The 12348-nt window shown below is 38.5% G+C and overlaps 1 protein-coding gene across 2 annotated transcripts in view; it reads left to right on the top strand.

The window, feature by feature from the left end:
- Mtp (microsomal triacylglycerol transfer protein) overlaps positions 1-12100 on the top strand; it is a 221940-nt gene extending 209840 nt beyond the window's left edge. For both annotated transcript variants that reach the window (XM_067138503.2, XM_067138504.2), the window contains one exon: positions 10232-12100. In XM_067138503.2, the coding sequence (XP_066994604.2) occupies positions 10232-10376 (145 nt within the window). In that variant the 3' untranslated portion in view covers positions 10377-12100. The remainder of the gene's footprint in view (positions 1-10231) is intronic.
- The last annotated feature ends 248 nt before the right edge of the window (positions 12101-12348 follow it).

Raw genomic sequence — 12348 nt, 5'->3', positions numbered from 1 at the left:
ATTAACACAGGTCCATTTACCTTCACACTCGCAATAGCGGCTTCCCTCGCTGACTCCCACAGAAATACACAAACACTCAGCTCAGTCTTCCGTTCTGTCGTCTCTACCCCACAGGTCTCTCCAACACCACAACAACAGCTCCTAGTTCATACCTCAGTTGGACACTAGCGGCAGCCAACACCTCTGTTGCCCTCAGCCCAGCCACCGAACTACAACACACCGAGTTTCACACAGACTCCACCTTGGAGCCCAATTGTCACTCTGAGTCCAACACTGACTGTCCGCGGGCTAGTCTCCGTTTTTATAGCTTACATGATTGGAGCCAGAAATTTTGCGATGTCACTAGAGGCAGAACATTCCCGTTGAATCTCCAAGAAACTTGCAGATTACACGGAAAGCCCCCCTCCCCTACAAGCTGACTGAGAGATCTCAGGTCGTGGGAGTCACTAACCCCTTCCTAGAAGTGCCGAATGGGGCTACCATGGGGCTGGCATGTAACAGTATTCTACTGAGTACTACAGACTGTGTTGCTCCTGCAGTCAGGGACGGTAGTTTCGTTAGGTGTACGGTAGTGCTCAAATGGTGCATGTTTTGTTGTGACACTGCAGTACTGTAGGGTGGAAGGCTGCATTGGAATGGATGCTGGTCACAGTAAGCACATGCTGTCAAGAGTAAACCAAAGACATGGTGATCATTGATGGTAGTGGTAATGGACCATAGCTTCGAAGATATTGGGTTACAAGTAATGAACTTCATTCTGGTTCCATATTGACTTCAAATATCTAAGATGAAATTCTAGAAGAATTTAATTATATAAGGTCCACATGTTCAATACGCGTCTACCATTTAATAAATGGTCTGTTTAAAAAGTTACATAGTTGTTTAAAAAATTATCTAGGATGTGTTTCAACCTAGCCTAGAGGTCATCATCAGCTGAAAGGACATAAAGACAAGACATATAAAAAAAAAGTGATACATAAAAAATCCTAGATAAAATACAATCAACAAATGCAATGGGAATTTATGTTTAGAATGTACATAGTTTCAATATTAAAAATACACTCAAAGGGTGTGGAGGTCAACACCGACCCAACCTGATCTATACAAGCATAGGTCTGGAGGAAAGAGGACATCCTGTCTATACTTGTATTATCAGTGATGCAATATAACGGATGTTCCAAAAACTTCACTCCGTTTCCAGAAACATGACAGATTAGAACAACATCTGTCTTCACAATTCTTTAAGTATTTCCTCCAGCCAACCAATATCGTATTAAATACGGTTGGACCCAAACTTACAATGAAATGCGTCCAAGTTTGAATCCATGTGTATTTTTAACAGATTTCTATTTTATTTGTTGAGTGTATTTTTAATAATAATGTTATTTGCCTTATGTCCCACTAACTACTTTATCAGTTTTTGGAGACGCCGAGGTGCCGGAATTTAGTCCCGCGGGAGTTCTTTTACGTGCCAGTAAATCTACCGACACAAGGCTGACGTATTTGAGTACCTTCAAATACTACTGGACTGAGCTAGGATCAAGTGTATTTTTAATACTGAAGCTATGTATATTCTAAACATAAACTCCCAATGCATTTGTTGATTGTATTTCTTCTCAGATTTTTATGTACAGGATCACTGTTTTTTAATATGTCTTTCTTCTTTGTTATTTTAGCTGATGATGACCTCTAGACTAGGTCAAAACATATCCTAGGTAGTTTTTCAAACAACTATGTAACTTTTTAAACAGACTATTTATGAAATGGCAGGGTGTATTGAACCGGTGGACCTTTATATAATTAAATTCTTTTAGAATTTCATCTTGCATATTGGGTTTCCGACCAATGTTTATAGACCTTTCTTCTTTTGTTTGTTGCGTGCTGCCTCCTTTGAAAATATTGGAACCTTTTTCATGAATGACCTGTATACATTTCTGAGATGCTATTTCTTAATTCACCTCTAAAATATACAGTAGTACAGTAGAACCTCGATTATACGTTCCCGGAAGCTACGTTTTCCCGTATTATCCGTTTAAATTACGTGGTCCCGCGAGCATCCTAATTAAATCACGTTGTAAAAATCCCGCATTATCCGTTCCTCGAAGAAACGATTTCCCGTATCAACCGTTCAGAAATCTCAGTCTCATCAACGCTAAATCCTCGATCACGCGTTTTTCAAGAAACTGTATCTCACGAAACGACGGCAACGCATACTTGCGGATCTTGGTGTTCACGTCCAGTCATTGCAGTAATTTGAGGAAGAGGAAAAGCGATCGGCGGTGAACTTGCATAAGGGACCATCTTAGCATCGCATTCAGGTGGTATTGTTTAGAGAATCGAAATCACAAAGCAGACAATAATTGGAAGGAGACAGAGCGCATTTCGACAGCTCTACTTGAAGACGGAACGAGTTTCGTCAAATGTTCGTACTTGCAAAGCGTCTTCATTATGTCCAGGGTTAGATGTTTACTTTTTTTTTTTTTTTTTTTTTTTTTTTTTTTTTTTTTTTTTTTTTTTTTTTTTTTTTCGAGTGTATCGCCGAACAGGTTTTCGGCACTTCTCTCAGGGCACTGTATAGTCACTGAGCTTTCAGGCAGGAATCTAAACTGCTCCTTCTTAAGTAACATAAATTTAGTATTTTAATATTATCGCATACGATTACGTTATCGAGACCTGAACAGATGTTGCACCTTACATACATAAAGCCATGGAAGGTTTTGGGATTGCCTTTTACTGTTTTGGTCATAATGTAAGACTAGGAATTTCACGTTATTGTGTTAAAATGTTAAAACCGCAGTCGTTTTATTTGCGCACGTTACATGTAAAAACCTTTGCGTCATTTCGCACTCGTACCGACTTGAACAGCGAGCGCGTTTTCCAGCTGAGGTCAAGGTCGCGAATAACCGTAAATTCGGAAGTTTTGATGATATTTTTTCTCTTTCCAATTTAATCGTGATTAGTGACGGAGATTATTGAATATAATGCATTCGAAAACTTGAGAATCGATACTTACCTTCGAAATAATATTCTCGAGTTCAACATAACCTTTAAAAGTCGATGTAGGCCGTAGGCCTAATTTGCGCGGTAGATTTCCACAAACTGACTACGAACAGTATACCGGTGACCAAATTACAATGGAAGATTTAAAGAAAAAGGGATTTCGCCATCATGTAGGACGATTTTGTATCCAATGTGCTTTATTTTACTAGATTAGAGAATTAAAAAATACTTGTGGTCGACTGTTTGGCTTAATGTTAATAGGTTTTTTCGAACAGTTTGACCGATCCAAGTTGCTGAACTGAAAGAAGTTTCCCCGGTAAAACTGAATGTAAAGTTTCGAGACTTTTAACTCGCGAACCGGTAATTAATGTTTGAAGCCGGCCCCGCGGTCGAACTTGCCTGCCTCTCACCCGGAGGACCCAGGTTCGATTCCCGGCCAGGTCAGACACTTTTACCTGGATATGAGGGCTGGTTCCAGGTTCACTCATTCTACGATCCCGGTCTAGAGAGGTAGGAATAACGGCCGAGAGGATTCGTCACACTGACCATGCGTCACCTCGTAATCTGCAGGCGTTCGGACCGAGCAGCGGTCGCTTGGTAGGCGGAAGGCCCATTGGGGCTATAGTTTGGTTTAGGGGTGTTAGTAAGATTTTAAATATACATATCTTCTCTTTTTTTGTGTGATGTTTAGCCAAATTGTTCGTGGTTCATTCATTCCCGGATTTTCCGTTTTCCCGTGTTGTACGTTTTTTTTCGGTGGTCCCTCCAAAAACGGAGAATCGAGGTTCCACTGTACCTCAATAATTCAAAATCAGTTAATTCAAAATCCCGCCTAATTTGAAGAAGCTCTTGTTCCCAGAAACATGAGGTACAGTTTTGCATGTTATTTAAAATGTTTACAGTAATTTAAAATATGGACAATTCGTAATTCGAACAATGTCGGTCCCATTACGGAAATTTAGACTTTTAATTCAAAACTGCCTTTATATTTTTAAAAAAGTAGTATTTTACAGAGTAATTTAAATTCAAAATTTATCCACGTCATGATAGAACGTATCTTCCGGAACGTGCAGGGATAGCTTTCCACACTTTCACTCACTTCAGTATGTCTACAGTATGATTCATATTTGCTAAGTTAGAGTGAAATCACAGTTCCTTTGTATTCAGCGTTTTAAGGAACACCACAGTATCACTTGGCAGGCAGTGTGCGGAGAAGCAGAATCTGCGAACACTGGCAATGCCGACAGTTGGCAAAAAAGGTGGCTCATATAATCAATTCGTACACACCGAACAGTATTGTCACTGCCAATGAAACTGCTTTGTCTGTTCAATGCCGAGCCCAAATGGACTTATGGTTTTAAAGGAGAGAAGTGCCAACTGGGAAATCGTACAAGAGTGGGGGTCGTTGTACTGTGTTGCAATGCACACTGAAGCGAGAGACTTCCTCTCTTCGTCATAGGAAAGTTCGATAATCCATGATGTTTTAAAGGCATTGAGCACTTTCCATGCAAGTGCAAGGCATCTGAAAAAATGCAACCAGTACAGTAATCTAAAAAATAAAACATTTGCACAGGAGAGCCAGCATAATTTGTCCTCATCTTTGATCTTGTGTTTTTTTCTTTCGTTGCGTGAGGTTATGTTTGCTAGTGATGTATCCACGTGCATTATTTGAATAATGTAAGTGCCCCTTGTTGGATACATTTTGGAAATAGTTTTTTCCATGGCATTTGAAAGTTTTAAACTGTGAATCAAGGTGATTGCATGCATTAATGGGTCTTAGAAAACTTTGTGACGTGGCAAAGGTTGGCATTTCTGAATTTCAAGAGAAGTACCATGGTGGGAAATCGTACAAGGATAGAGTCACTGTATTGCATCGTAATGCAGACGGAAGTGAGAGATTTTCTCCCCTCGTCATAGGAAAGTTTGATAAGCCATGATGTTTTAAGGGCATCAGGTACTTTCCGTGCAAGTACAGGGCATCTAAAATGCATACAGTACAGTAATCCAGGGGAGCCAGCATAGATTTCTCCTCGTCTTTGAATCACGCTTTTCTTTTGTTGTGTGAGGTTATGTATGTCAGTGTGTTATCAGAGTTATCCATTATTTGAGTACTGTACATGCACCTTGTTGGATACAATTTGGAAATAGTTTTTTTTTCCATGGCACTTGAAAGGTTTAAACTGTGAATCAAGGTTAATTGCATGCAGTAACGGGTCTTAGAATATTATATGACATGGCAAGGGTTGGCATTTCTGAATTACAAGTTGGCGGTTAACTTGAAATCACATCATTTGAAGTCCAATTTTTGCGTCCCAGCGACTTTGAATTAATGAGGTTTTACTGTATAAGCAACTTAGGTGCAATGCAGTATTAAGAGCAGTATGTTTTTGTGGGGTGTTCACATTGTGAACAATCCTAGCATGAAAATGGTTATGCAATGTAAATAGGAACACATGGCATTTATAAGAAACATTATTGCCACATTATTTTTTACTGATAAACCTCAATAACAGAATATATGTACATGCAGTGCCAACTACTCGTCGAGATAGAATATACTATTACATATCATTATGCCAAGCCCACCAAATGCATACACCAATTGATAGTACAAATTAAATCTTCACACTGTTCATCACAGGGATTGTCTCCATAAGTCAATCAATTAATCACCATTGATCTGCATTTAGGTCTGTCACCCAGGTGGCAGATTCCCCATCTGTTGTTAACCTAGTCTTTTTGTAAATGATTTCAAAGAAGTTGGAAATTTATCAATCATCTCCCCCAGTAAGTTATTCCAATCCCTAATATCTTCAATCAATCAATCAATACTGATCTGCATTTACACCCAGGTGGCAGATTCCCTATCTGTTTTTTCCCCAGCCTTTTCTTAAACGATTTCAAAGAAATTGGAAATTTATTGAACATCTCCCTTGGTAAGTTATTCCAATCCCTAACTCCCCTTCCTATAAATGAATATTTGCCCCAATTTGTCCTCTTGAATTCCAACTTGATCTTCATATTGTGATCTTTCCTACTTTTAAAGACACCACTCAAACTTATTCGTCTACTAATGTCATTCCACGCCATCTCTCCGCTGACAGCTTGGAACATACCACTTACATGTAATAAATATCATTTTTGATCCGTATTGATGATATTTGATTAGAATAATAACAGTAAGTTATTTATTTATTTATTGTATTGATTAGGTGGTCGAGCTGCTTTTCTTTGGATTTTTTCCAGTTCTTGAATCAAGTAATCCTGGTGAGGGTCCCATACACTGGAATCATACTCTAGTTGGGGTCTTACCAGAGACTTATATGCCCTCTCCTTTACATACTACAACCCCTAAATATCCTCATAACCATGTGCAGAGATCTGTACCCTTTATTTACAGTCCCATTTATGTGATTACCCAAATGAAGATCTTTCCTTATGTTAACACCTAGATACTTACATTGATCCCCAAAAGGAACTTTCACCCCTTCAATGCAGTAATTAAAACTGAGAGGACTTTTCCTATTTGTGAAACTCACAAGCTGACTTTTAACCTCGTTTATCATCATACCATTGCCTGCTGTCCATCTCACAACATTATCGAGGTCACGTTCTTCCTACAAACAAAAATTTGTACCAGTTTGTCCTCTTGAATTCCAAGTTTTCTTCATATTATGATCTTTCCTCCTTTTAAAAACTCCACTCAAGTTCATTCGTCTGCTAATTTCATCCCACGTCATCTCTCCCCTGACAGCTTGGAAGGTACTGCTTAGTCAAGCAGCTAGTCTTCTTACTTCCAAGTCTTCCCAGCCCAGTGTTTGCAAAATTTTTCTAACACTACTCTTACTCTGCAAATCACACAGTACCTACAAATTGTGCTACTTTCCTATGTATCTTTTCCAGTTCTTGAATGAAGTAATCCTGGCGAGGGTCCTGTACACTGGAAACATACTATGAGGCTTAATCAGTGACTTCCATGCCCTCTCTTTTTACATCCTTACTGTACTCTCATAGCCATACGAAGAGATCTGTAACTTTTATTTACAATCTCATTAATGTGTTTGTTTCAGTGAAGACCTTTTATCATATGTACTTATAGTAATCTCCATGTCACTCCATCAACACAGTAATTCAACCTCTGAGCTGAGGACTTTTCCTCCTGGTGAAACTTACAACCTGATGTTACTAGTGTTATTAAGATTGTAGAACATTGGTTTTCCCTTGTGATTTTCATGTATTTCATATATTTTATATATTTCTAAAAAATAGTTATCAGAGAATAAAAGTAGGCAAAGCTTTATTTGACCCTGTAATACGAAGTGTTTTTTAAGTAAGGGCCGTTTTGGTGTAGAAACTGGTAGTTAACGCGCATATCGCAACGCGCACGTGCGTCGTGTACCGGCATGCCTCAGGAACAACTGTGCTCAGTTTGAGCTCTGTAGCTAACCTGTACGGTTCTGTTCTGTGCTTTCAAAATGTTTGACTATCAACTCGCTCGCCGCGCGTGAGGTTCGGTCAGTGATACGGTTTTTGTCAGCAAGAAACCTGTCTGCTGCAGAAATTCCTCGACAGATTTGCAAAGTGTACGGTAATACTGTTATGAGTGAAAGCAAAGTGCGTAAGTGGGTACGACAATTCAAAGATGGCCATGACAACATCCATGATGAGGACCGCTTCGGTCGCCCTTCTTTGATTACAGACAATTTGGTGGCTTTAGTTGAAGCGAAGATTCGTGAGAACAGGCGCTTTACAATAACAGGTCTCTCAAATGAATTTCCTGACGTGTCGAGATCAGTGCTTTACAACATTGTTTCTGAACACCTAAAGTTTAGGAAACTTTTCTCCCGTTGGGTCCCGAAACTCCTAACAGAGGACCACAAAAATCAAAGATTTGAGTGTGCGATGAAGTTCTTGACTCGTTATGACGAAGAAGGTGATGGCTTCTTGAGTCAGATCGTAACTGGAGACGAAACATGCGTTTCTTATATCATGCCCGAATTGAAGCAACAGAGCATGGAATAGAGACACACACACTCGCCTGTAAAAGTGAAGGCCAAACAGACTCTGTCCCAGCGCAGAATCATGGCGTCGGTGTTTTGGGATAGGCATGGTGTTTTGTTGGTCGACTTCATGCAACGAGGAACCACTATCAGTGCAGAAGCATACTGCCAAACCCCGAGAAAGCGATTCAAAACAAAAGATGCGGCATGCTGACAAAGGGAATTGTCCTTCTCCATAACAATGCAAGACCTCACATTGCAGGTCAGACCCGCGATTTATTGGACAGTTTTGGCTGGGAAGTTTTAGACCACCCACCCTACAGTCCTGATCTTGCGCCGAGCGATTACCATCTGTTCCTCCACCTCAAACATCACCTCAGTGGCAACCATTACAATGATGACGACGACGACGTGAAAACGGCAGTGAACTCTTGGTTATCGGAGCAGGTGCCAAGTTTCTATGAAGAAAGTATTTTAAAATTGGTTACAAGGTATGATAAGACAGTGTTTGAAAAAACTTGGCAACTATGTTGAAAAATAAAGTGAACTATGTACTTTCAGAAAATAAATTTACTTTTTTGAAATAACCTTTTGTTGTGTACTTATTTTCAAATGGACCTTACTTAAAAAACACGCCTTGTAATTAAGAGGGGAATTCATCAAGGCAGTATTATTGGACCTTTGTTTTCTTATATTAAATGATATGAGTAAAGAAGTGGAATCAGAGATAAGGCTTTTTGTGGATGATGTTATTCTGTATAGAGTAATAAATGTTAAATTGTGAGCAACTGCAAAATGACTTTGATAATGTTGTGATATGGAGAGTAGGTGATGCTATGATGATAAATGGGGTTAAAAGTCAGGTTGTTTCAAAAATAGGAAAAGATCTCTGTTTTAATTACTGCATTGATGGAGTGAAAATCTCTGAACATGGTTATGAGGTTACTTAGGGGTTGTAATAAGGATGTAAAGGAAAGGGCATATAAGTCTCTGGTAAGACCCCAAGTACTGTAGAGTATGGGTACAGTGTATGGGGACCCTCACCAGGATTACTTGATTCAAGAACCAGAAAAAGATCCAGAGAAAAGCAGCTTGATTTGTTCTGGGGGATTTCTGACAAAAGAGTAGCGTTACAAAAATATTGCAAACTTTGGAATAGGAAGGCTTGGGATAAAGGAGATGAGCTGCTCGACTAAGTGGTATATGATAAAGATGTTGATTCCCATAGGGAACCTGAAATATTTGTTCCAAGTAAATTTACTCATTCAGAAATTTACTCATTTGGAACAAATATTTCAGGTTTCCTATGGGAATCAACATCTTTATCATGTGATGGCCAGGCAAGCATCAATTTTTGAAAATGAGACAGTCTCTCATAGTGCATTGGCTCTGCTGGTGGCTCTAAGTAGCCTACGCAGTGGCCTCCACGGTATGCACTAGCCGTGCGTCTTGGTGGGTGTGCCATTTACCAACTGATGAGCCCACCTGGCACACTCGGGTGAAATGCTGGCAACCGGGAATGAGTTAGCTGGAAAATTTATAATATCCAATAACAGACCAACTATAAGTGGTATATTCTGAGCTGCCAGTGGAATGACATTAGTAGACGAATAAGTTTTGAGTGGTGTCTTTAAAAGTAGGAAAGATCACAACATGAAGATAAAGTTGGAATTCAAGAGGACGAACTGGGGCAAGTATTTGTTTATAGGAAGGGGAGTTAGCGATTGGAATAACTTACCAAGGGAGATGTTCAATAAATTTCCAATTTCTTTATAATAATTTAAGATGCTAGGAAAACAACAGATAGGGAATCTGCCACTTGGGCAACTGCCCTAAATGCATATCAGTAGTTATTGATATTGAATGATCACTTGTAAATTGCAGAGCTAACATCTTATTTAATTTATTTAAACTGTTTTCTCAGACTTAGTCAATCCCCTCCTCTTCACCACTATCTCTCTCCTTGGCCAAGGTTATCACGGATAAAGTAACTACGATACTTAGAACTGCTTATGAAGGTAGGAAGTGGGAACTAATTGGGAGATAAGAAAGAATGCATAACCAAACTGGGGTTGATAAGGTGAGAGAATGCTTTCTGTTGCTCCCTCTGTCTATACTTTCCTGCCTTTGACATATTTCCATACTTTTTTTTATACCTCATCTGTTACATAAGGATATATTATTGAGGTAGTTCACTTTACAGAACTGTTTGAGTCTTATTTCTGTTACAGGCACAACATTCACAAAGTGGAGAGAATTCCAGGAAGTAAACATAGACTTCGCAAGTCGAAATACAAAGTACTTCACATCCCAGGCAAGACCTATGCTCTGAACAGAAAGAACAATGAAATGTGTACTGTTATATTTTCGAAGTGAAATCTTCTCATGACGGTCGTTTTGTGTGTGTTTAACTGTGATCTGACTCATACAATCTGGCAGCTATTAACACAAGGCACAAAATATTCATTCAGATGTTTTTTCTTGCATTTTCTCATACACTGTTGAATCAAGAATGAGTAAGAAATTGAGCTTCTGTAAATGATCATTGAAGTGATGTGGTTACAGCACAAATGTGAAGCTACATGACCGTGCAATTGAAACCATGCCTTGTTAAAAAAAAAAAGATATGTGGATCAATAATGCTGTCAGCAATACTTTGCAAAACTCAATTACAGAAATTCACTAGTTTTTCATTGTCACGAGGCTGTAATTTGTGCATGATAGTCACTAATGTTTCAGTTTAAGAAATTTGATAACCGTATGCACAAAGGCTTTTGAAACAGCAACTTCCTGTACAACACATCATAGAGATTTATTTGGAGAGCATGCAAATGATGCACAGATTTAGTCAATTCTTTCCTTCTTCAGAACTCTTCATATGGCTTAGGAACTTCAGCGTTTAGTAATAATTATTAAAGCGAATAACTGAAAGGCACACGTGTGCAGGAATGAAACCTTGACAGGTGAGCTTCAACGTGCTTCCCTGCTGCAGTCAACTCTGGCAGCTACCACTTCACAATTGCTCTGTGTATGTTGAGAGACACAGGATTTTCAGAAAACAAGGAGATATGAAAGATTTTTTATGCAGAGTTAAGTCATTATGAGTTCACCATGGTAAGATTAGGTCATAAGGAGATTGAATTTTAAACCATTTCACTGATTACTGATTTGATATTTTGATTAATCCCTACCACCTTGCTGATAACAGTTTTGAGTCCCAAGTAGATGCAGTTCTTCAACTTGATACATTTTTTTAAGTGTTTGTAACTAGCTTGAAATCTGTATGCCATGCTGTCTGGATTTTCTAGTCTCTGTGTAATGTACTTCTTTGAACAAAGTTTTACTTTAATAGATGAGCATGTACAATTTGTTAATATAATTCCAGCAAAAATACTCACTATCTCTATAATAGGAGGCTTGAGATACAGCAAGTTCACATTAAGGAAAATGATATTTAGGAAAATTTGATGTATAGCATATTTGAATAGTACCTTTCTGTTGAAAGAGAAGCAATCATTTCTTCACTTTTTGAGAACTTTCCTCTTAACAGTTCCATTCAAGTTCAAACCAAGGTAGTGTTATAAAATACTAAACGGATTAAATTAAATCTCCTTGCACTAAGGGCTTTGAGGGCACCTGGTGTTCAGACCAACAGCTGCCTTTGAGAAAGGAATGTTTGCTGTGCAATCAGCACAACTGATCATTTTTACCATAAATACTAACTTTTCTTGATTGAGGCTGTTAAATTGTTGCATATAATGTGATGAAGGACCTGACTAAAGATAATCAGCCATATTGAATCTAATAGCTCCTCTATTGTCTTCAAAAAATTCTCAAACAAATATATCTTGTAGTACCTACTGGGCACCACCCCAAAGTTCTCACAGAAAATGACCTTACAACACCATTCACCTGATATAAAATGCTGAACTGCTCAATTTCTTCTCTCTTGTTTATCACAGACAGTTAAATGTGTTAATAAGTACGTGTGTGTAATGTGAAGTGTTCCCACATTGATCTAAGTCAAAGTGAAACTTGTACATAACATTGTTTATTACACTTGTTTTATTTTTATAATAATTTATTTATTAGGAGCTATATATTATCACTTTTCAATTGGGATTGAATAGCACATCAGATCACTATAAAAGCCCATATTGGGCTATGATTAATATAAATTCTCTAATAAGAAAAGAATAAAGAAATGTGTTTGTTTGTCTACCTCCTTAGTCCTTCTTCCTGGCATGTTTTTGCCACCAGATGCTCTTCCTGATGCCAACCTCCATTGAGAGGAAATAAATGATGGTGAATGAAATTGGATTAGGAGGTGGAAGAAATCTGCTGTGAC

This window comes from Anabrus simplex, chromosome 1 (genome assembly GCF_040414725.1).
Source record: "Anabrus simplex isolate iqAnaSimp1 chromosome 1, ASM4041472v1, whole genome shotgun sequence".
In the NCBI taxonomy this organism is placed as follows: Eukaryota; Metazoa; Arthropoda; class Insecta; order Orthoptera; family Tettigoniidae; genus Anabrus; species Anabrus simplex.
This window is presented reverse-complemented; position numbering and strand designations above follow the sequence as displayed.